The sequence below is a fragment of the Pteropus vampyrus genome, unplaced genomic scaffold (assembly GCF_000151845.1).
Source record: "Pteropus vampyrus isolate Shadow unplaced genomic scaffold, Pvam_2.0 Scaffold11, whole genome shotgun sequence".
NCBI classification, from domain to species: domain Eukaryota; kingdom Metazoa; phylum Chordata; class Mammalia; order Chiroptera; family Pteropodidae; genus Pteropus; species Pteropus vampyrus.
In genome coordinates this window covers 1,673,966-1,700,158 of record NW_011888792.1, presented here as the reverse complement: position 1 = coordinate 1,700,158, position 26,193 = coordinate 1,673,966, and the positions used below count along the sequence as shown (strand labels likewise).

General features: G+C 36.3%; 1 protein-coding gene and 2 pseudogenes across 3 annotated transcripts in view; all 3 read right to left on the bottom strand.

Annotated features, from left to right (window-relative positions):
* Positions 1–26,193, bottom strand: part of MSH3 (mutS homolog 3) — a 127,607-nt gene that overhangs the window by 60,551 nt on the left and 40,863 nt on the right. For all 3 annotated transcript variants that reach the window (XM_011377558.2, XM_023523009.1, XM_023523013.1), the window contains 3 exons: positions 22,777–22,861; positions 20,184–20,293; positions 4,467–4,599 (listed from right to left, as the gene is read on the bottom strand). In XM_011377558.2, coding sequence (XP_011375860.1) covers positions 4,467–4,599; positions 20,184–20,293; positions 22,777–22,861 — 328 coding nt within the window. The remainder of the gene's footprint in view (positions 1–4,466; positions 4,600–20,183; positions 20,294–22,776; positions 22,862–26,193) is intronic.
* LOC111732111 lies at positions 10,640–10,758 on the bottom strand (annotated as a pseudogene).
* On the bottom strand, positions 15,561–15,676 carry LOC111731909 (annotated as a pseudogene).

Sequence of the window (26,193 nt, the reverse complement as noted above, 5' to 3'; positions counted from 1 at the left end):
GAATAAACCAAGAGGAAGACATGGACACAGAAAACAAGAGAGTCAGTTCAAGGGAAATAAAGGGAATCTAAGAAGGTAGCTGCACAACAGGTATAAAGGGCAACCAGTCCAGGTTGGATTGGGTCAGGAGGTTCAGGAAAATAAAACTACTAAATATTTGATGAAAATAAATATCTTGAGATAGGGCGATATAGGGTTGAGTTAATAAGTATACAAAAGAAGTGGTATATATAAAATGAATTAATGCTAAAAACATATTTAGAAAGTTAATTATTAAGAAATGAAGTAAATTATGCAGAAAAATAAGAAGTTAGGTCCAACTAAACGAAAGTTGTGTTTTAAGTGTATCATAAAGCACCTCTTCTCCAGAAAGGCCACTGTATGCTGAGAAAGATACATACACCAAGCTCGACTATTTGTATAAATATGGAGTCTAGAAGCTTTTTGGCCAATAGTCACTTAATGATACATTCTAACTACACCAAAGAACTAAAAATAAACATTTTCAATAGAATTTATGAATAATAATCTCTTATAATTACTGTAATTTGAAAGGCAAGAGGGGGATTATTTCTTCATGTTCAGACATGATGAAAAGTTTAAGTCAACAACAGAAGCAGATTAAAAACCAGAAGTGCTTTGCAATCAAGTCCTAAGTACCCAAGGAGAGCTGTTTTCGAGTTCCTTTCAGTGGAGCTACAAGAAAGCTGAAGATAAGGGTTAAGCAGCTGTTAACAAAGTCACTCGTGTTCAGCCCCATTTCCAGCAGCAAACTTGTGTGTGGAAGAGCTTCAGAACAGACCTGCAAGTGCACAGGCAAAATGTCACAGAACTGGAAGGGCCCCAACCTAGGATTCACACTGAAAATCTGACTCTGGCAAAGAAACTATTCTCACCTGCAAAATTCTGGAATCACTGTCATTTCAACATTTACTAATGCTTATTATCCTTTAAAAGTATTCACCAACCTTAGCAGTCTTGTGTCACTTTCTTATAAAAATAGTTCTTAAGCAAAGTTAATCGGTTCCTGTGACTGGCACTATTTTCTAAGATTTGAATTTGAAGTTCTGTCAAAAGAAATGTTTATTTTATTTCAGTGTCAGCCTACTTGGGATCCTCCTATTATCATCATAAAAATACCTATTTGTGCCTATTCCATGGCACTTTCCACACAGCCATATGGCCTAGGCTTACCACTTCCACGACATCCAAACAGTGTTCCTTACCATTTTATGAATTTCATATAACTGGCACAGTCTGTACCCAGGATATCACTCACCATTTGGTGCATAGTGTAATCTAATGATAAAGAACAGACATGTGTTTGATGGTGGGTTCCAAGAGCCAGCTAACTAATATATAAAAATTTGGTTTAAAGCTTTTAGACTTCCTAATAATTTGGTTTGTTACCATATTATTTCTAATTTTCACTTTTCAAACCAATCTTGAGGCACATTCTTGTGTAAACATTAAAACAGCAACAAGGTACAGCTCTTCAGTAAGTTATAAGTTCCGTTAGTAAAGTATATTTTGAAATTCTAAAATAAAGGTCATTCTTGCTCAACATATTGGTTACTTTTAAAATGATTTAGATTCTATACTATATAATCTCATATGTGGAATCTAAAAACAAAAATCAAAAAATCAACGACATAAAAAACTCATAGATACAGAGAACTGGTGGTTGCCAGTAGCAGAAGTGGGTGAAATGGGTGGATGGTCAAAAGGTACAAATTTCCAGTAATAAAATAAATAAGTCATGCTAATGTAATGTACAGCATGGTAATGGCAGTTAATATTGTATTATATGTTTAAGAGTTGCTAAGAGAGTAGATAGATCTTAAAGGTTCTCATCATAAAAGGGAAACTTCATGTACTGTTGGTGGGACTGTAAATCAGTGCAGCCACTACGAAAAACAGTGTGGAATCTCCTCAAAGAAATTAAAAACAGGACTACTATATGACCCAGCACTTCCACTTCTAGGTATTTATCTGAAGAAAGTGAAAACACTAATTCAAAAAGATATATGCGTCCCTATGTTCACTGCAGCATTACTTACAACAGCCAAGACACAGAAGTTAAGTGTCCATTGATAGATGAATGGATAAAGGAGATGTGGTACATATACAATGGAATATTACCCAGCAATAAAAAAATAAATAAATAAATGAAATAGCATTTACAATGACGTGGAAGGACCTACATGCCATTATGCTAAATGAAACAAGTCAGACGGAGAAAGACAAATCCCATATGATTTCACTTAAATGTGGAAGCTAGAAAAACAAAATGAACCAACAACACTAAACAAAAACAGACTCACAGAAACAGAACAAACTGAGGGGAAGGAGGTGGGAGGATGGGTGTAAAAGGTAAAGGGGAATGAGAGGCAAAAACTTCCAATTATAAAATAAATAAGCCGCAGAGAAGTAGCGTGCAGCACAAGGAGTACAGCCAATAATACTGCAATAACCTGGTACGGGACAGATAGTTATCAGACTTAGCTTGATCACACTGTAAGATATATAAATGTCAAATCACTATGTTGTACACCTGACACTAATATACTATTTTATGCCAGCTATACTTCAATAAAAAATTTTTTTTAAGTTCTCACATAAGAAAAAAACTTTGTAACTGCGTGGTGACAGACGCTACCACAATATATACGTATATCAAATCATTATGCTGTATACCTGAAACTAATAAAATGTTATGTGTCAGTTATATGTCAATTAAAAAAAGAATTAGATTCTTACCTTTAACCAGAGTTTTTGAAATTTATAAATACACAAACCTTATAAAACGCAAACATCAAAGTCAAGTTTAAAGAGAGGCAACAAGGCATAAGAAATCACAGCAGCATGGAATGAGGTTGCCATCTTGATGCCATAAATACTTTGATTAGCTCTTTTGATTTGCAATTGATCATTTTTCCAGCTTTGCTTCTATTTTCTCTTGAGAAAAACAAAAATCTGACATCTGTCAGTGAATCCTTTCAAGTAGTAAAAAGGCATGGTGGTTGGAGATCTGTTGCTTGATTGTGGGTAGTACTAGCTGGTTGTCAGGCACTGGGCCAAGGACACAAAATAACAAATGGTTTGACATCTACTCTGTAACCTCAAAAATGTCAATCATAAAACTTTCGACTATCAACATAGCCTCTGCTATTGCCAGCAAAACAACAATCCAGTGCACCAAATAATGGAACAATAGATGCCACTGACCCGATAACCAACTCAAACATTTTTTTTTTCCTAGGAATTAGTATTCCCAATTCTGGCTTGTTCTTTGTTTTCAAATTTAGCTGAAGCATATGGAACAGTTACATAAATCCTTTTGGGCACTGCAAGTATTCTCAGAAGCAGTACTTACCGTTCTAGTAAAACTTTGTAGGGGGAAAAAAGCCTAAACGAAGTAAAGACTAATGAAAAACCAGTCACAGCTAAAATTTGGCCTTGTAAAAATTGTTCTACAATAACATTATGAAATTGGCAGGGATTTACATTTGAGCAAAAAATAAAATTTGCTTATGTAGGGACAACCAAGAACAAAATGCAATGGCAGTCAAAACTAATACATCAAAAATGGTAATGTCCAAAAGTATAACCACTAAAAACCCAGTCAAGGGACCTTGGGTCAAATACTCATTCTGTCACTCTCAGGTTACTAACCCTCTCAGCAGCAGCATTTTAGCCAAGGTAATGCAAGCTGCTGCGGCAATATATACAGATAGCAATATACATAATTTCCCATCAGTAAGGTGGTAAAACATGGTATTGGCGGAATCTCATAGTTTTTACAAGGAACAAAGGGTCTAATGTAGGCGAAAGACTTCTGCAATAGATATAACAAAAGTTTGTCAATAATTGTAACTGACAGTTCTTTTTAAATTTTAGCCCTATTTTGAAGATAAAGTATTTCCCTAAGTGCAAAACACCTGACTTGTTATTTTTATGACAAAGTATAAAGCTTAAATGATGAAAATCAAAATAATGCTTTTAATTTACCTTCAATATCTAAATTTGTTTGTATATAAAGACCACCAGAAATATTATAGCAACAGATTTTTCCTTTGATTAAGTCAAATAAGAAGCTGTTCTGAGGTCAAAAGAAATCAGGTATCTGTTTTTAAAAGTAGCTAGTCTAAGTAAATTTCCTTTTTGATGACAGTTTTCCATATTTTGCGGCTGAAACATGAGATTACCCTGTACTATAACAGAAGGGCCTCTATGCATTGCTATAGTTTACATAAGGGGGCACACTTTACTTTTCACAATGCAAACACTGGAGTAATCTTAATTTGTGCAATGAAAATTTCTGAGGATTCTCTCATGTTATCTGCAAGATTTTACAAAATAAGTAACAATAACAATAAAGCTCTGAGATGTTTTCCTTTAGTATCTGGTGTCCTCATGCTGAGAAACATGATCAGTTTTAATCATTTGACTTTTGTCACACTTACTTTTTTGTGATAAATGCTACAGAGTCCTCTCTCTATGTCAGGCAATTTACGTAGATGATTTTCTATCTGATCAAACACACTGGATTCTGAATGGAGAACTTCAGATACTGCGTCAAGCCGATCATTTATTTTCCTGTGAGAACAGAGTAATATCAATGATCAGATATGTAAAGAATTCAGACATTTTCCACTCTAAAGCCCAGTGCTGTGATACACCACTCAGAAAAACACAAAGGAGATTCCTCCATATCTCTGGCCCTTATTGAGCCTCATCATTCGAATCAAAGAGCAGATATCACACAAGGAGAGTCATTAGGTAGGGCACACTGGCTCATCAGGTTTTCCTTTCCTCCTGGGCCGACACTCGGAATACACTTCCCAGCCTCCCCTGAAGTTACATATGTCCATGTACCTGAGTTTTAGCCAATGAAATGTGGGTAGGAATGATTAAGCCATTCCTAGCCCTCCCTGGTCCATAAAATCACCTATGTGATCTTACACATTCACTCTCTTCCTCCTTTGTCAGCTGGATGCTGAGCCCAGGGCAATCTTATTGATTCCATCAACCTGGGTCCATGAATAGAGCAAAAAAATCCTCCACTCCCACATCCACTACCAAATGGACTTTATATTAGCAAGAAATAAACTTTTATTGTATTTAAACCACTGAGATTGAAGATTTATTCGCTATAGTTGCTTGCATTACTTTGCCTACTGTAATAGGTTTACAATGGGCAACCGGATTTTCCTCTCTGACTGAAATGACTGACCATCTCAGTCAAAAAAAAACAATCCATTCAGTTAACAAGCTGCTTTGACGGAAGACAAGGTGGTGGTGGTAGTTGAACTGATCAACTGACTGAAATGGGAGTAGACATACCAAGCCTACTGAGCAAAGACTGGGAGCAGCAGTAGAAAGTGCAGAAGACATGACATCAGCAGACATGGGAGACTAGGGTTGCAGGATTTTATCCATGGCTATACACTAAGTGATAGGCTGTTTGGGAAGAAATGGTGAGGCTCTGTCGACTTAAAAATGTTAACCTGACTGACTAAATGTGTCCTAAATGAGATGTGGTCCATCTAGTACCTATAAACACCAAAGGCCTACACTAGGGATAATGGCCACATGTGGTGTTGAAGAGTGAGATAAGTAAAGCTGTCCATTGGATAGCTGGCCCTCAGTAGATGTGCTTTTGAATGAATGAACAAGCAAGCAAATGAAAGAATGAACTGACATTTGGGGGAAAGGGAGACATCGGCCACTGAATACACATCTGTTTATCAAAGTTCTGCTGCTATCGCACCTGTTGATGTGAAAGGGCGAACCTTACAGCAAATCCTCCCTATGTGACTGTGAAATTGAGTACTTTGCAGATAACTGGGTGCTTTTATCTTTATGATACTTATAACTATCCTGTGAGGCCGTGCATGTTCGTGATACAGATACTAATTTCAAGTCTCATTTCTGTTCCACTTTTCTCTGGCTGGAGTACAGGCATTCGGTTTAGCATGACACAGCGGAACAAGCCAGAGATCTGTGGACACATGGACTGGCTCCTCCATTCTCAGTGGGATGGCCTCTTAAGTCTATCCATTTCTCTCCATCTCTACTGCCATTACACTCGCCTAAGTAAAAGATCATTTCTCACAAAGACTACTAAAACAGCCTACTAACTTTCCTCCCCACATCCACTTGTCCCTTTTTCCATTCTCCGCACTGTACCCTGAGAGGTCTTCCTAGAACCCAAATCTGTTCATGTCATACCTCTGCTTTAGCTCATCAACAACTTGCCATTAACCTTAGACTCAAATCCAGAACCTTTAAATGACCTACAAGACAACTGATCCCCTGCTTATCTCTCACTTCAGACCACCTGTCACTCTCTTCTGCTCACTCTAAATTTTAGTTAGACTGAACTTTCAAATATCTTGGTCACTCCAAATTCTCTGACATCAGGGCTTTCTAGTTTACTACTCACTCTACCTTGAAGACTTTTCCTTTTTCCTATCACCTACCAGCTCCATTTTGTTTGGCAAATTCCTAATCACCCTTCCTCTGAAATGGCTTTCTAGATGCATTAGAACAGATTTAATCCTCTGCCATCCTTTTGCATACCACTCTCTCTATTTTCTTTCCATTTATTTCTTATTTATTTCTTCTTCTTATTTATTTCTTATTTATTTCTTCACTGCCCTTTCCACTAAACTAAACTGTAAGCTCAGTAAAAACAGGGATCATATCATCATTCCCACAGTTCTGGGACCACAATATATACTCAATAAATAGTTGTTGAATTCAATTCAATTCAATTCAATTCCAAAGACTACACATAAAGTAAATCAAGATGAGGTTAAAAAAAAATTAAAAATTAAATTTTCTTTGCATAAGATTGTTGTGATAAAATTAATCAATGTTTTACCCCAACATTTACCCAAAATGCTATACAAATATAAAGTTTTATTTTAATAACTCATTCCTGCATAAATGAAAGATGGCATCAATTGGAATAGACTAAGATGATGCTACAGATGGTATGAGGACAGATAAAATAATGCCATCTGTGAATGTATAAGACAGCCTACAAAGATAGCTACTCTCAAAAATTATAAAAGTTGTTGTCTGAGATATGAAAGGATAAAAGCAAAAGAGGTTAATAAAAATCATATTTATCATATTTATGAAGTCCAGCATAAGATTTTTCTAAAACAGACACAAAACTATACATTTCTTAGGTTATGCTAAGTTTGTTTGCAATCTGGGAAAATACAAAGGTAGCTGCTTTTATTTTAGCCTAGTGACAGCACAGACAAAAGCTTGCTCACTATGATTCATTTTGGTTTTAACCCAGCCTTCATTGTTGAGGTAATAGCTTGGAGATTAATAATTTGGGCTGAGAAGGCAGATGAACTCAGTCCTAATCCAGGCTTTACCATTCAAGAGTTATTTAGCCTTGCCCTAGTTTCTCCACCTATAAATAAGAATAATAATGGTCCCTAACTCATAGAGTTTTTACAAGAATCCAGTTAAATAATACATGTTAAGCACTTAGCACAGTGCCTGGTACATAGTAACAACTCTATACATGCTACGGTTACCATCTTCATTTTTATGGTGATCATTATTGGCTTACAAAATTTGTTTGGTAGATTCTACAAAGAACAGCATGTGAGAGGGAAGAAATATCACCCAAACTATGTTTGGAAATAACTATGTGTAGTCATAACTTAAGACACGAGCATGCAAAAAAGTATTTTATGTAAAGTGAACAAGGAAGGATTACTCAAGGAAAGCTAGTTCTAGGATCTCGAATGCTAAATTCGACTAGTAGAAGTGACTTAAAGTACTATGTTGAGATTGGTTAGTAGGCTGCACTGAAAAAGAATGCCATAACTGATTACAGATGCCTAACACAGGCAGGGAGAAGGTGAAATGGTGTATGGCACTGTTTACCACAAACCTCTCATCATTGGACAGCTATAATTCCACTTGTATCTCCTATGAGCATATCAGAATGCAAAGGAATGAAAATTATTTCTAATCAAGTTTTTTAAATAAAATGATTTATATATCTTAGAACTGTTCTTTAGTTAGCAGGAGTAATAAGACTTTCCAAATAACTGTAATAAGTCAATATGTAAGAACACTAGAATAGAGAAAATTTACTTTGGTGCAATCAATAAGAGAGATTTGGTGACTCTAACAGTCAACAGGACAGGAAATAGCAATGTCAATTAGATGATAGTAAAGGTACTATTCCAAGATGTTCTCTGGTATTCTACAGTTGATCTTACAAAATGATACATTCTAAACGAATGAAAAGACACCTGAGTCATTTCTTTACATATGACAAAAAATAATTAACTTGAGGTTCTGGGAATGACAAAGATTTTTCTTTATCACCAAACCCCAAGGACTAAATGTGGGTGTCACTGGAGTCCTTCACATTTGAAGATGAACTAGGTGATGATGTTAGTATTTGTTGTGTGTGGCTGTCACTAAGAAACGCAATGTGTGACCTATAGCTATTGCCAATGTAAGGACATGTGATAGAGTCTGTACCTGCTGAATGCTATTCATAGAGATGCTCCTATAATTCTAACACAAGGTTATCTGGGGGGAAATGTTAAAATACAAACTGCTGGGGAAAGGTTGGTTTTTTTGTTATTCTAATTTTTTTCTGAAAGGGTTGCTTTAAAAGAAATATAATGAAATTCACACATTAACACATTGGTCATGTGAGACGGCTAAACCAACTACCTAAACAGATTTCTAGTAGAAACATAAATTATAAGCCCTTTCCTAGGACCTAAGCATCATTACTTGGATCTACCCAGCTTCACATTTCATATACACCATTCATTCAATTACTGAGTGCTTTCAAGTACCAACTATAGGAGGAGTGAAAGATGAAGGGTGAGAGTGTGATAGCAGAAGCTAGAAAGGTAAGCAGGGTCATGTGAGTAATGCACACCACATAGAAATGTTGACTTTATCCTTACAGCAATGGAAGCCAATGGCTAATGTTTGAAAGGACTTAAGAACAGTAGTAGGAAAGCTGATTAGAAGGCTGTTTCAGTAACCTAGGTGAGTGATGTTCATGATATGAATGAACTTAGGTAGAGGATATAGAAATGAAAAGGGGCCATAGTTTCAAGAGATATTAAGGATGTAAAATTAATGAGAGCTGTTATTGATAAGGGAGGTAAGAAGAAGTAACTTGGGTAATGAGATGCACTGTGATGCCACTCACAAATCTTATGCTCAAAACCTTACACATCATGAAAGAAAGGTTTTATTTTATTTATGAAATTACATTCTAAAGAACAATTAAGAATATTTACCTTGTTACAAATGGTAAATCACCCAAGAAGCTTTTAATGATTTTTATTACTTGTGTTCTGATGAGGCATCATTTTTACCGATAGACAATTTGCCCTTTCAAAATATTAAACAGAACAATTTTCTTATAGCTACTCTCTATTATCAGTACAGGCCACAAACCTGAGTCTTTGAAAAGAACATGACTCCTGCCTTTGGTAATGATGGGAATGGGTACTTTCAGACCATCCTTCCCACTGAGAACAATTTTTCAAAAGCCAAATAAAACATAAAAACATGTTTGTAAAAGCATCGAAGAACTAACAAAATGGTAAGGAATAACCATACCAAAATTTAAAAGAAAGAGCCCAGAGAAATAATCTAGCACTCAAAGCTACTTTTGCACTGAAGAGGTATGCCAAACGAATCTGCTATAAAAATGAGCTTGCTTCATAAGAAAGGTGAATTTTCAGTCTGAGTTGGTATCATTTGAATGCACTAAAACATATCAAACATTGAACTTGAATTAAGATGGTCCCAGACTGGTGGTGCCAACAAGAATCTGGCAGAAGCAAGTAACAATTCTGTCTAGGAGAAAGCACCTTCATCCTAGCCTTCACATTACTCTTAAAAATATATTTCCAAATAATATAACCAGTACACAAAAAGAAATCAGATGAGTAAGAATCAATAGAAACAACAGACAATAAAAATAGACATGCAAACTATCAAGCTTTGAGGGGAAGGGAGGCCTGAATGATTAAAAATACTCAATAAATCCAAGAGAAATCACCAAATGAAAGCAAAAGAAGCACAGATGAGAAAATTAGGAATCAAATCAGTTACGTAATTGTCCCTCTGTGCTACACTCTAGGTAATTTCTTCAAATATTATCTTGCATTTTAGCTATTGCATCTATTTCTATTTAACCAATTCAGTGTTGCTAAAAGCTGTATGTGGTTCTTTTTTAAAATCAAACTGATCTCCTTTGATGGTATTTTGTTCTGTGCTCAAGTTTTTGGTTTTTTGTCGTTTTGTGGTTTTTTTTGTGGGGTTTTTTTTTTTGTATTTCTTTTAACTTGTTGGTTTGATATTTATTTTTATAATTCCATTATCTGAGGGTCTTGGCATTCTAATTCTGCTGTTTGTAATTTCTGCTGACTCACACTAATAGTTACTTGTTTCCCTGTGTCTACTATAATTACGGTTGTGAGCTTAAGGAAGAGCTTTCCTCTTTGGGATTCCTAGGAGGCCTAGATTGACAAAGGGAGGATTTGCATTTGCTTCCGCTAGGAACTCTGAAGTACAATGGAATGATTTTATTTGATTTTAATTAATTTTTTTTTTTTTATGCCTACAGCACCTGGTATTCCTAGGTGGTCTCCCATCCAAGTACTAACCAGGCCCGACCCTGCTTAGCTTCCGAGATCAGACGAGGTTGGGCACCTACAGGGTGGCTTGGCCGTAGACTACGATGGGATGATTTTAAATAAATTTTACAACTTGGAAATTGTCAGACCTCACAGTACAAAGTGGAATAGCAAACCTGAGTAAGGATGGGCCTGTGGTTAAGAATTTTTGGAAACTTTCCCCGCTATGAGAGTAGGCCAAGACAGACATATTTCTTTGTCCCCTCTCCTTACTGTGATTATGATCCTTTCAGTGTCTCACATTGCTGTAGACTCTCTAACTTAAACAGACACGAGGCCTTGTCTCCTCTTTATCACAAAGCTTTTTTAAACCAAATCCTTGTGATTATCGACATCTGCGAAGGCCTTAGGGGCAGCTGCAACACCAGAGTCAACTCGCTTTCTTTTCCAGCTCCTGTTTGAATCTGTTACCTGAGACTTTCCCCTTATTTATTTGTTTAACAAGCTCAGCTGTCCTAAAAGAATATTTGTTACACTTTTGGAACCTTTCTAGTTACTTCGTATAGAGAAGCATTTTAAAGACATTAAAGCCACAAAAAAAGGAAGTCCTCCCACAGCATTTTGAGGGGATACATTCTGAAAATCCCCACCAATAAGGGTGGGGAGAAAAAGAGAGAAAGATAAAGCTGGAAGAGCCAAAAAGGAAAAGATCTGCATCTCTTCCTTCTTACTCTCCTGTATTTCTTCTCAGCCCAAATGAAAGTTGCCATTTACTGGGGTCTGTATCTCACTGGAGGCCCTGATACTGTAGAATAAACCAGAGACCAGCTACATGTTCCTGGATATATGCACCCCAAGAGATGCTAGTTCATCCATATGCAATAACAGTCAGAGTAGACATTTGGATAAGACGTATCTAGCGTCACTTTTTTCTTGGCAGCAGCAGTTCCCCTTTCCCCTCTCAGTCAGCAAAGGCAAAGGGGCATGGGGTCAACACCAATCAATCACACAGATCTCAATTACGTACCACCAACCACTCTTATTTCTCATTTACAAGCAGTACTGTCTCAATGGGCTGAGTAAAATCAGGGTCGCCACAGGTGATCATTCAGTTGGCAGGCTCATGGAACATGAGAAACGACAAAGAATAAACAGGGCCTCCTATTGTAGTTAATTTCAAGAAGTTCCAGAGAGTTAAAAATGGCATTTAGTTTTACTGTATTATACATTAAATGTTAAATGGAGGAAATACGTAACATTCTATTACTCTGTCATGTAGCCTGGGGCTATGAATTAGAAATATAATCATTAATAATCCAAACATACAGGCTTACCAAAATAAAGTCATGTAATTATTCAAAACAATTAACACTCACTTATGTACTTAGTGCTTTAGAAAATTACACGAAAATTAATCAATTGTCAAGGATCTATTTCCTAACACCAAGAATTTTCTATTTTCTTAATTTTAATTACTTATGTGATTTAAATGCCAAGAATAAACTTAAGATGCTTAATTCTCTCCAGCAGTTTTCTCAAAATCTAATTTTAATTATGAAAGTATTCTTCATTTGTTTTACTTGTGGTATTGAGCTATACAGTGAATAACAGGTAAGTATTTTACTTTAGGTACAAAAGCTTCCACTACTTGTATCTCCTTCACTTCACTAGGAGACTGTACCTTGACCAAATTACATCAGAAACTCCTTGACAATAGGAACAATGTCTTGCCACTGAGACGGAATAACACAAAATTTAAAATAACTACCTTATACTATTAAGGGAAAGAATAAAAGTACACAGTACTGTGTATATAATGCCTTCGCCTATGTAAAAAGGTGAAGGGGCAGCCATTCATATTTGATTATTTGCTTTTAAAACAAAAATTCTCTAAAAAGATATACAAGAAAATAATAACCATAATTATCCAGTAGGAAATGGGCAAATGTGGGATAGGGATGAGAGATAAATATTTCACTGTATATCTCTGAACTTAAACTCTGACACTATGTGAAGTTATTGTCTGTTCAGAAATTTCAATAAATTAATTTTTTATGCTAAAAAAAGGAAAATAGAGTTGAAACAATACAAAGGTAAAGAAAAAAATAGCCAACTACAGCAATAGACTACTAGCTATTCTCTAAACATTTCTTCTTCACCCTTAACAAACATATGTTAATCTCCCTTGCAGTTAAGTGAGACCATCAGAATGATTTCTAGCCAAGGAGATATGAGAAGTGATACCTGCCACTGCAAGACCTGGCTCATAAAAAACAAAAATATATCCTCCATGCTCTTTCCTCTTCCACTGGCTAAATGTCATTGTTCAAGTAGACCTCAGAAGTCACATGTTTAAGACTTAAGAGCCCCTGGGCTTCCTAGATGACTGTGTGATGAGAGTTCCAGCCCGAGACCGTGGATCGTTTATGCAAAGAAGAAATCAATTTCCACTCTATTAAAGCCATGAAATTTTAGGGAGGCCTTTTTGTTACCAGTTAGTTTCTCTAGCCAACACACTATCTTTAGTCTCATCAAACATGTTAATGTGTACTTAGTCAATCAGAACATGAAGCTGAATTTCTTAAGTTCCTAGGGCTTAATCAGCTTAGAGCATTTAATAAAAGAGAAAGGTTGTAATCCAAGCCCAATCACACAAATTGATAGTGCTCAATTGCCAATGGCTGCATCATTCTGAGAGAAGACTCACACAAAGACTCTACCTACTCATCAGTGGTCCTTGCAATTCTCCTCACCATCCAGACTGCAGCTACAGGCAAAAGGTAAAACACAGGCAAGTACAAGATTCAGGAGAACTGACTGGGACAGATCCTGGACAACTGACAACACAAGCACAGACTCCTCCCTGTCACCACTGGAAGCCTCCAGCTGGGTCATCTTATGACTGTCTTCTTTTAATGGCTGTATAATATTTTAACGTATAACTAAATAACAATTTATTTTTCCATGCCCTACTAATAACTAGGTTGCTTCTAATTTGGGGGGATTATAAAGGCTACAACTATTTTCTTGACCACATAATTGATGCTAGAAACCACACTAATCCTTTATTTATACTGTTTCGTTTGGTCCTCACAACAACACTATGAGGTAGAGACCGTAATTTCCATTTAACAGGTGAAGACATTAAGGTGTATAAAAGTTCAAACTCATCCAAAGTGACACAACTGAGCAAGGGAATTGGAACTAAAGGTGAGCCTCATTAATTCCAAACAAAACTGTGCTTTCAGATGGGCCCGTATGTGCTTGGCTGGATGATCTTGGATAATTAACCTGTCTCAGTTTTTCTCACCTATACAATGAAGCAACAACTATCTCTGAGGACAGTTGAAAGAATCTGTAGACGTAATACAGATTTTTTAAATGCAGCACAGTTACACACTGGTTTCCCATCCTGCCATTTTCTTTCGGCTCGCTTGATCCTTCTGAGCTTTCAGTTTTCTGCTTCTCCCATACGGAGACTCATTTACAATAAATCTTAGGCTTCAGCCCTTCCCCCTTTTCACCCTGGCTATTTTTCCTTCCTCGACTTTTACGTCTGGACCTCTGCTTCTTTCTACCCAAACATCTCCTTTATTTATTTTTTTAATATGTTTTTTATTCCTAAAATCAATCTAACATTAACAAGTGCCTTTACCTGGACAGATACAGTCCAGAATATTTTTCAAAGATAAGACAGATGGATGATTTTACAGAGTACTATACTATAGGAACGAAATTGCAGAATGTTTGCAATTTATATAATTCAATGGTTCTTTACAATGTCATTTCAGATGCTGAATAAATAGGCAGTGCATTTAAATGATAATCAAAACTCTTGTTTCCATTCAAGAGATGAGTACATTCAATCTACTTGTGCCCTAAAAAAGGGAAAGTTTTAAAATATTTGAGCCTATCTGTTATGATCTGAATTATGTTCCCCCAAAAAATATATGTTGAGGACCTAACCCACAGTGCCTCAGAATGTGACCTTACTTGGAAACAAGGTTATTATACATGTAATTAGTTAAGATGAGGTTATCCTGGAATAGAGTAGGCATCTGATCCAATATGACTACAACCTTATTAAAAGAATGCCTTGTGAAGAGATATGTACACGGGAAGAAAGAACACCATGTGACTGTGAAGGCAGAGATAAAAGAGGCATCTACGGGCCAAATAACACCAACGATTGCCAGCAAACCACTAGAAGCTAGGAGAGATGCGGGTAACAGATTCTCCCTGGCCTCTTAAAGAACCAATTCTACTGATACCTTGATCGTGGACATACAGCCTGCAACTGTGAGACAAATTTATGTTGTTTAAGCCACCCAGTTTGTGATATTTTGTTACCCCCTAGCAAACTAAAACACTAGTAAATCACCCATTATAGAAGTCAAATTCTACAGGTGTGGTCTTAAAGAGACATAGGAAAATCAGCATGTGACCGAATATTTCTAAGCAAATAAATGCTGACTCAGATGTGTTTAGAGTTACGAGTTAGACCTTTTACATGAGACTTAAAACTAGCTATGCCTAAGGTGAAAGACGGCCCCTTCCTATCAACGTCCTTACTAAGTCACATGATTTTCTCTGCGTAACTTCTATCTACTCTAATTCCACTAGGGGTTTGACAAGAATGCAAGATGTTGCCAAACCATTTCTTCCAGTTAAGTACAATGTTTTCAGACCTGAGCAATCAATTATTCCATTAGCAGGGAAAAAATTGTTTCTCAGAATCACTTCTGAGAAAATAAAACAAAGAATCACATAAAGGAAAGCTACTTATACAGTCTTTTTAAAATCAAGCTTTTCTTAGAAAAATAAACTGTTACACACGTATGTCTTTATTTTCAAAACCTATTTAGAACTGTAAGTTTTTTAAAAATTTATTATTATTATTTACGCCTACAGCACCTGGTCTTCCTAAGTGGTCTCCCATCCAAGTACTAACCAGGCCCAACCCTGCTTAGCTTCCAAGATCAGACATCAGGCTTGTTCAGGGTGGCATGGCCGTAGACCATGGACCGTGGCTCCACTGGGGCGCGAACCTAGGACCTTCTGGGTGTAAAGCAGACATGCTAACCGCTACACTATGGAACCACATCCAAGATTTTCAAATAGATTCATTCATTTGGTCGTAATTTCTTGATCATCTATTACATTCAAAGCACGATGAGCCCCCAATGCATTCTCTGTGTGTTGAGGGTGGAGGGGTAAAAAGCTGGACAGGATTAAGAGGAGTTAACTATCTAGAGAAAGAAGAAACAGGAGCACTTCTCAAAGGCGATATCAGAGTTAGGTCTTAAATAATTCACTTTTAATAATTCATTCAATAAATACTTGTCAAATGTTTGTTATAAATGAAGCACAGTTTACCGAGACAGATATTAAATAAACAGATAAAAAACAAATATCAGTCATGATAAGTCCTATATGCTATCGAAGAATGATACAGGAACATAATTTAGATTAGGAGATCAGAGAAAAAAGCTCTGAAGAGATAACACTTTTAAGGTGAGACCTAAGGGTAAGGAGTTAGCCATGTAAAGACTAAAGAAAAAGGGAAGAACATTCTAGGTAGAGAGACCAGTGAACGGTGAAGACGATGAGATGAGGAAAAGCTTTGGGATGCTCAGGAACCAAAGGAAGGCCAGAGTGACCAGAAGACAATAAATGAGTGAATGCAGGGGAGGGTCGGAAAGCCAAGTTAAAAAACTTTTATTTGAAGCACAATGGAAAGCCAATGAAGACTTTAAGGGAGGGGAGTGACATGTTTCAGTCTTTATTTTGAAAAAAGAGGTCCTTTAGGAGGATACTACAACAGTCCGATTGAGAACTGATGGTAGTTGAGACTAGGGTGATGGCAGTAGGGATGGCAAAACATGCAAAGACTCTGGATATATTTTAGAGAAGGAAGCAATAGGACTTAGTATTAGGCTGTATGTGGCTATTGGAAAGGAAATGTTCAGGATAGCCCCTAGGTTTCTGGCTTAAGCAGCTCATTAGGTAGATGTGCTAGTTCCTAGAATGGGGAAAACAGGAAAAATAACAGGATTGAACACATTGTTTTGAGGGGTGTGTGACAGACCTGTGCGTTTCTGAATCTAATTTGAATATATAAGCCTAGAGAGTAGAGGAGAGTAAAGACCAGAGATAAAAATTTGGGAATCACGGACATTTTGATATTTATCATCGTAGCAACAGGTAAGTTCATAGGAGTAGGGTAAAAGATAGTGAGAAGAGAAGAGGAGGGGAGGGGAGGGTGAGGGAAAGAAGAAAGCCGAATCTATTCCCCGCAGCTCCTAAGTTCAGGTCTCAGGAACTCCCAACACTGAAAAGATACATAGAGGACGAACGGCTAGCAAAGGAAACTTTGAAGAAGCGGCCAGCAAACTAGGAAGGGAACAAAAATAAGTAGAAGTTTCCACTTCAGAAAAAAAGAACAAAGATCCTGAAATAAATCACACTCAGTGTGTTGTAAGAACTATAAACAGTACGGAGCAACATAATGAAATATACATCTTTTAAAATCTATAGGTCATGCAGAGTAGAAACAGAGAAGGGCAAGACCACAGGCATGGAAGTGCTTAGCTTCAGCTTCCTCAGTAAACAAAAAGCCTTTTATGTAAAGACTTTCATCTGACTGCCTTTCATAAAAAGTGATTTTACAAAAAGGCAAGGTGATATACTACCACCTCTTGACAAAGATTCAACATTTTCACTGTTGATCCAAATAATACAACCACTAGAAGGGGAGAAACATTTCTCAGAGTCTGCTTCATAGTAAGTAATCTGCTGTTCTGCATGTGCACACACACAGCTGTCTTTCCAAGAAATCACCCTCTCACTGAAGGAAATGCTTTGTTTCCAATCTGTTTTGCCCACTCAAATTGCACACTTCTGAGGCAGAGATGTCCTGGCAGATGTGTGGGTCTGTAGCCGCTGGAGATAATGGTGACAAAGTCATCAGCACTTAAGTTAGAAGAGAACCCATGGCCACAGATAAGAGCCTAAGTAGTGTTGAAAGTGAGAAGAGGCCCCAGGAGAGAACTCTGGGTATCGTCAACATTTACAGTGCAGGTAGAAGAGGTACTCAAGAATGAAATGCATAACTTACTTTTGTTTAATATTTTAAAATATAGAGTATGTTACTAAATCTTGAACCCTTCTAAGATGAAGAAATCTGCCTTGGAAATTAATATTATGCCTAAAACATCATTTTAGAGAATCGTCTCATACTTTTAAAAGTCTTCTTCTCCCCTGCAAATCAATATTTACAAGAATTTGCATTTTCAGGCTTTTTGACAAAACTAATAAAGTACATATGGTTATATATAAAAGAGTGACAAGACCATATCAACTCAAAGAAGCAAAAGAAATTCAAAGATGAAACCTCAAAAAAAATGAATTCAATATAAATTAATTTTAAAAGGTCTTAGGACTAATGGCTTGCCAATGTGACATGTGTTTATAAGAAGAAGCCAGAGAACTATGCAGGAGAATCTTCCTGCATAGCAGAAATTAGCAGAGGTCATAAAAAGTATTAATCATACATAAGAAAGCATAAACTATTTATAAAAATTTATGTGGTTTCAGTGAAGTATATAAAATCTAGTCTCAATAATCTAAATGAAATCTTTGAATCAGTCAATAAGTATAGAGTAAAAGCCATTTAGACTTTCTAAAAGACACCAGTAAAATTCTGCACCAAAGAGGCCATTTTATGGAATAAAAGGTGGTAAGAGTGAAAAATCCTCTGAAATTTGAAACACTTGGTCCTGGATTTATGAACTGTGAGATTTCCCTGGGAGCTGAAATAGACTAAAAATATAAAGAAGATCTTAAGGGATTTAAGAGAATTCATAGATGACTAACAAATAATGGGCCCTTGGAGAACTTTGAAAGGTCTGTCTTATATTGCTAAATTCCCTTGTCACCAATTATTTGTTCTATGATAACTGTAGAAGAAAACCAGGCCCTAAACTAGCACTTGGCTGCCAATGTCAGCAACAGAATATTAGCCTAGATGGACCATTGATGTGATAAGCATGGCACCTATGTTAGTTAAAATAATAATAATAATAAATATATAATTGACTTACTGACTAATCAACTGAAGATTTTCTCAATGTGTTTATTTGGAATAGGCTGCAAGTACCATTAAGATTTAACTGGAAGATGAAAGTTTTAAAACTATGACCTAAAATAAAAAGGGCAAAGGAAAAGTTTTGTGTGCTTGTTTTCAGCTATATAATTGTTAGGCCAGTCTAAAGTTCACACTTGAAAGCATCAGTGTTCAATGCATGGCATGTTTTCTCTCAATCTTTCTGGGAAAGTAAGATCCCAAGGGATACATAATTCAGTCCCTAAAGAGCATACAACATGGTCCACTGAATTTATCTCAACTTAATCTTGGTTATTATAAAACAAATTTAACGAGAAATAAAAATTTTAATTTACATGAAAAAGTCTACTAGTGAGTCTGTTTCTAGCAAATAAGATAGTAAGAATTGCTGTGCATGCTTAGGTAGATGTCTCTCCAGAAGCCAGAATGCAACACCCCTTAGGCTGTGTCCACAGACTATCTGCAGAAAGCCATCTTGTCTGCTGTTGCTCCACAAGGTAACCTTATTTCATTTGAATATTGAACCAAAGTAGATACTTCCATTTTCAGAATTTCTTCTTTATCTAGTCAATTTCCCCTGCTCAAAGGTCTTTATGGTCAAGAAGGGAAATCAAAATGCCCCACGAAAGCTGAAGTGATTTGGTAATCATCATCAAAACAATGTCATAAAGCTTATTACTAACACTAATAACAATATCTGCTATCCTTTATGGTAGATGACTATCTCCTAAGCACAGCATAAAACGCAGCCAAGAGTGAGGTTATTGTGCAACTTAAAGAGAAATGCACATAAAACCCCTAGCATGGTGCCTGGTATGTAATAAAGGTGCTCCTAGTAACTCATGCTACTATCTTAAACATCTCATGCCCAACCCCTCTTTCAGATTCCTACTAGTACTGCTTTAGCTCAGATCCTCAGAAGCTCTCAGTAAACTTGCTAATAGCCCTGACCATCACCACCATGCTGGCCCCTCCGACACACAAGCCTAGCTTTGATCCTTTCACTCCCAGGCTCGAAATCATTGGATTAACTTCCCCTGGCTACCAACTCCTCAGCCTAGCCTACAAAGCCCTCTACAAAAGATAGGATTCCATCTCTCCAGCCCCTTCGCTCTCTACCCCCTTATGCTACTGATGACCCCAAACTACCTGGATAACTCACTTTCCCTGAACACACATCATGTCTTCCAATCTGCAAGCAGGCTCATTCTTAGGGAAAAGGAAAAAAAATCCTCGTAATAGTAGACAGTCTATTGCCAGATACAAACTAAAATCTTCCCTAATTTAAAACGGTGTTCTTATAAGTCATGGTAACCTTGGTTTTAAGGAGGGCAATATACTTTTAATTTCACAACTTTATATAATTTCAGAATAAACGCACAAAAAAGGATTCCCTTTACCTTAATTTAAGGAGTGGCTGGGTCACCCACTTCTTTAACTTCCGTCTCCCAAACGAAGTTTTAGTATGGTCTAAAACCCAAAATAAACTTCCTTTGGTTTTCTTATCAGTCTAAGAAAAGCGAGAAAACAAGTTTTATTAACTAGACGATTGTATTTGTACCCAAATAGCTAGCTGTTCATGTGCTCTAATGATTCCACATACCCTAGTTTTAACTGTTACATATGCCTAGCATAACAAACGGCTCATCACAGGTGTTCATTTAATGTTTGATGAATGAATGTGTGTTATATATATAATACTTACATATACAAAACCACACACATATATACACACTATATATATATAAAGTATTGATATTTTGCACAAAAAAGGGATAGACTATGTATTATTTTTGGTTAACTAAGAATAAATTATTAAAACATCTCTTTTGACATATATATTTGTCCTATGCATCTTAAAAATATAATTATATACTCTTCTGCCTTAGGAAGTACAATGAAGATAATTTAATATTCTTTGGCAATTCAGTACCATTGACTGCCTCAGAATTAACATTCTAAAGACCAATGCCCTCAAGACAACATTAAACAAGTATAAGGTACTAGAGATAGACATGAACCTGCACTACACTCTGAGAATTTACCCTGGAAGGGTTTTGTTTTAGTTTGCTTTATTAAATCATAGATAGTTTATCTATCTATGCTTTGCTACTTGAAAGTTGAGCCATAAAAAAATTTACAATTAAGTAGATATGATAGTTCATTTTAACCAAGTAAGTTTTCGTTATCTTACAAAAAGTCTATTAATAGGTTCAAATCTTATTTGAAATATAAAATTAAAGTTTTTACCTGAGTTTTCTTTTTTTTACCTTTTCCTTTTCCTTCAAATCATCAAACAGGTACTTAGAAAATACCTATGGCTCAGGTGTATGATAGGTAAAGGTATATTAAGGCATGGTCTCTCCCCTCAGGGCACTTATATCCAAGTTTGGGAGAAAAGACTCATAATTAGGACACAATGCCACCTGGCAGAAATCAACTTTAACTGTATGACATAAGCTCTCCAGGCCTTAGAAGTTTAAAGCAGAGCACACACAGAAGCTACGGTGGTCACGGAGGCGCCCCCCTCTCTCCCTGTGGATAAGCCTAATGGCCAGTGCTGACTGTTGAGGGTGGTCCGGATTAGTAACACCAGGGCCCCTTCTGAGACAAGAGTCCAAGTGGCCTGTCTGCAGTACAGGGTCCCAGGAAAAGGACGACGGTGAGGAATGAAGTTCCATTTAGCTGGCATCACTGGAGAAGCAGGCACAGACAAGAAAAGGAGAGATGAGGGAGACCCAAGTCCTGTTATGTCTCTGCTCTCCCTGACATGCAGCCCTCCTCACTACCCCTTGCCATTGCTCGTTGGTAAGGGAAGCCAAAGCCGAAGTGCAAAGACAAGCAGAAAATGTTAATGCTCAGCTTCTGTTTCTACAAGGGCCCAAGTCTTGATAATGAAAGGATTTTTAAAGGGTATTTTGCCTTATAAATTTGATTTCAGAACTGCCTCCACAGTAGCATGATTCAAACAGGGAGGATGGGAAAGAAAAAAGAAAGCTTGGAATGCTGGGGCTGTGTCTGCAGGCTCTGACTATGAGCTCTTCTTCATCTAAGAAATACCCTTTTATTCCTACTACTTGTTTTCTATCATGCAGACGTATACAGAGGTGATGAGAAAGACTTGTGGGAAAAATTCTCGACATCTGGATAATGGAATTGCAAGGCAAATATGTTATTGAATGAAAGTAAGCTGACCCTAGGACATAAGGATAGCTTGGAAGAGGAAAAAACTAAATGAGAGAAACTAGTAATATACAAACCTGGGAGTCAGGAGAATAAATTCAGCTTTTACTATAATTCACAACGGTAATAAATATTTCTGAAGAGCTTTAAACCATTTGACTCAGATGGTTCAGCTTCTCCACTATTTACTCAAATGACTTGGAACTGCTTTTTATTTCTATGACTTTATGTTATGACATTAGTTTTACAAAATATCTCACATTTCCAAGTGACAATTTAATAAATGAAGCAATAATTTTAATGTCTCCATTATCTTCCTAATTCATCAATAAAGGGCAAATAAATGATGAAAATTTGTGAAGGGAAGTACTATGCATCTTACAGTCTAATTGAATATCACGGTAACTTGTTTTATATGCTACATAATGAAATAAGACTACAGACATTTCAAAAAAAAGGTAGAAAAAATATAATCGAGCAGACCAAAAAAATCCACTTCATATTAATTTTCAAAGATGATACCCTTCCAAAGAAATATCTAATACAGAAATTATCAGGATGAGCATGTCACTTCAATCATTGAAAAGGATAGCTCGATAGCTTCCAAAGTAACCTCATAAAAGTATTTTGTACACTGTATTTGATTCTCCAAAAAGAAAGCGCTGCAGTTATCAACTAATAAAGAGCTGACAGGCGGAGAGGTCAGTTGAAGACGATATTCTTTTCTACACTCTTAGGAATAGACTGCTACCTTATTCCAAAATTTCTTTCAAAACCATTTTGAATGAACTATCCCTTATGCTTACCTACCTGATTCTGTAGAATTTCAAGATTCCTTAACGTTGTTCCATTAATTGTCATAAATTCCATGTCACCTGACAACTGTTTAAAATTCCTGTAAAAGAATAAAATATGAGCCATGATGTAAGCGCATAAAGAAATTTTAAAAACAAATTCAGACACTAGAAATATTCCAGTCACATTATGAAAAAAGTTAGCTCTTTGACAGGGAATCAAACCAAAAGAAGCAAAAAGAATATCACTGGGATATCGTCTTCCACTGATGCTGGTGTCGTTAAATAGACTGATGGCGAAATAAGGATAGTTGCTCTTGAACCAAAAACAAGAACAAGGAAGGAAAGTTAAGTGGTACACAGAGTTTTTGGAGCTTTTTTACATTTCCAGGAATAGAACCAAACATAGTCTTTTATCATTGGCAAAGCATGTGGCAGTATCTTCAGGAAAAACTATACAATTAGCTAGAAAAATATGTCAAAATACTTAAAAATGTCCTCCTTATTCTTTAGCATGAGATCATCTTGATAAACCCTTTAACAACTTTTAATCAACATTCTGATATGTGCAACAAATGTTATTTACTCTATAATTAACAACACGCATTAATGTAGCTAATGTTTTAGTAAAGTACAAAACTGAAAAGCTGGCAAAAATTATTTAAGCTCAAAAAAACACATTCTGCTTATGTCCCTGTGACTATCCCAAACTAGATTAAAAGTTCGATAAATTTCATAGACTTGAGTATTGAGTTGCAATATGATTAAGTGTATGCACAACTCCAATTTGGCTTTATTAGTCTTTCATGTTAAAAAGTATATTAATCGATGCATTACTGATATAGGAATTCAATCTCCTTTATAAGCCAACTCTTTGTTTTTTCCATCAACAGCACTTATAGACTCGATGGCTTAAAAGCAAGAAAAATAATGGCAAGTCACTAAACTATTTGGAGGGAAAGCATGAGTGTTTGCACTATAAGCCCAACCACACTTATCATGGCTATAATAAGATTTAGATAAAATCCAGTTTCCCAAGCCAGTTATAGAAACAAGCCCTCATCCAGGAATCTAGAGCCTAAAATCAAAGCCCACATCATTATGAAATGACTCCCACTTCTAGATGACTCCCCCAACTTAAGCTCCGGAGCCCTAACAAAGAAATAACTTACTGCACATTAGGAATGCTGCCTAGTAACTGAACACTGTCCTTTGGCAGTGTAATTTCTCAGTTTCCTAGCTTCCAAAGGATGATAATTTGTTAATGATTTTCAGAAGGAAGCAACTCCAAAACTGATTGATAGCAGGTATTTGTAGCCCTTTTCTTCCTTCTTACAGCAGTTAACTTAGTTTGCCTTGCCTTATAGCAATTTATGTTCTTGGGCTACCCTCATTAATAGATCTTAGCTCCTTGAAGGCAAGGGTTATTAATGTCTTATATATTTGGTAGCACCTGCAGAGTCTAGCAGAAAGTAGATGTTCAACAAATGTCTGCCATCTTCCTACAAAGAAGCCAGTTTGAGTTTGTTTGTTTGTTTGTTTGTTTGTTTGTTTGTTGAGTCATAAAGCTCAAAAATGTCTGTGAAACACTTGGGGACAGTAATGAAATATAAAATGTTATTTTCAGGAAGAAATAATTATGCAGTGATTGGTTGTGAAAATGACAGGTGTTCGCACAACTTCATGGTCGAAAATCAAGCTGGAAGAGCTGATTACCTAGACTGAGAGTTGGTATCTAACCAGTCCTCATGTTTAGATATGTCATGTTTACTTCCTCTACTCCTGACAGTTGGGTTTAACCTACACAATTAACATAGTCACAGACTCTAGAGAGATGCTTAGTTAGCACAAAAGACCAATCAAGAACTCGTAACCCAGTAGCCTTTTCCAAAAACATCTCAGGTAGTGGCCTTTATCTCCTATGAGCACCAGAGATGGGAGATAAATAAGTGGCATTTAAGACGTGTTGACTGTCCAGAAAAACTGCTCCATTGCCTTCACCCTCACAAGTATTTGTAAACCAAACAGTCCATACCCTGAAGAATGGTGTCTTAAGTTTAGGATTCCAAAAGTGTGCCCTGTTCCACCAAATATCTGAGGGTTTTGTCACCTCAACTCCAACCAAAAGTGCAACCCTGCTCCTATAATGCGCTGAGTGAACTTTTGAAGCAAGGCACTGTCAGAACATCAAGACTGAGAATTGGAATTACAAGGAGCATGATTGCTAAGAGTTTACACAACTGCTTTTGTGCTTGCTTGCTAAAATGTATATGTGTGGCAGAATATTCTTTGAACTAACATACGACCTGGTAGAGAGAGTTGGTGAAGCTTAGAGTCCTCATCTACATATAGTTACTGGAGACTCCCAATATCTATTATATCAAAAAGAACCCAGTAACTGTGAACAACCAAATTGGCTTGAGTTACCAGACCTTTAGTGAGAAACTATACAGATATACTCGTATATACTCGTTTTATTGAGCTTCAGATGTTGTTTTTTTTTTTTTTTTTTTTTTTTTTTTTAACAAATTGATGGCAAGACCCTCCACCTACAAAAAGATTACGAGTTGCTTTATCACAATACTCACTTTATATCGGTGGTCTGCAACCAAACCCACAACATCTCTGAAGTATGCCTGTATGGGTTCTTTTCTTAATTAGCAGCATTAATTAAGAAACCAGATGTGCATATGGTTTTTTATTTTACTTTTGGTTTTGCCCTTACTGAACAAGTCATCTAAACCGTAAAGCAAAGAAACAAAGAATTTCTTTAAACTGATATCTGCACTTTTTTAATAAAAGACAGCAACCACTGGGTACTATGAGACTGGTTCCTATGGAACAATAATTACCAAGCAACTATAAGAACTATCTTTCCCAAATGTTTGGTTGATAATAATATGTTCTGGAGCTGGGACTCTTTTTTCCAAATACAAAAAAAAAAAATTTCTTTCTGTCAGTGCCTATTTCCTTTGAGAATTACATACATTTTTTAGCTAAGCACTGTATCTGCCAGCATCATTAGGAATTCAATGGTATATGATCACTGATCTGAAATACTCAAACAATTCTGAATTATTTATCTTTTTGGAAGAAGTCAAATTTTATGTTTTCAAATGAACCTCATAAACAATGCCTTTAGAATTCATGTTGTGTGAACCTAGATACAAATAAGTAACATGGGGAAATACTTCATTAATATTTCAGACAACAAAAATACAAAGAATGCTTTTTTCCCCTCAAGTTTCATTACAGCAAGAAAACAGACTTGCTACAAACCTGCCAAATTTAAGATTCTGTATCATTCCTACACTACTTTTTTAAAAATCTGATTTAGACTAAGGCAGTAAAAGTACAGATCTCACTTGCGAGATCAACCCCTTATGAAGATCCTATTTCGATATTACTTGAAAATGGAAACGAAGGCAAAAAA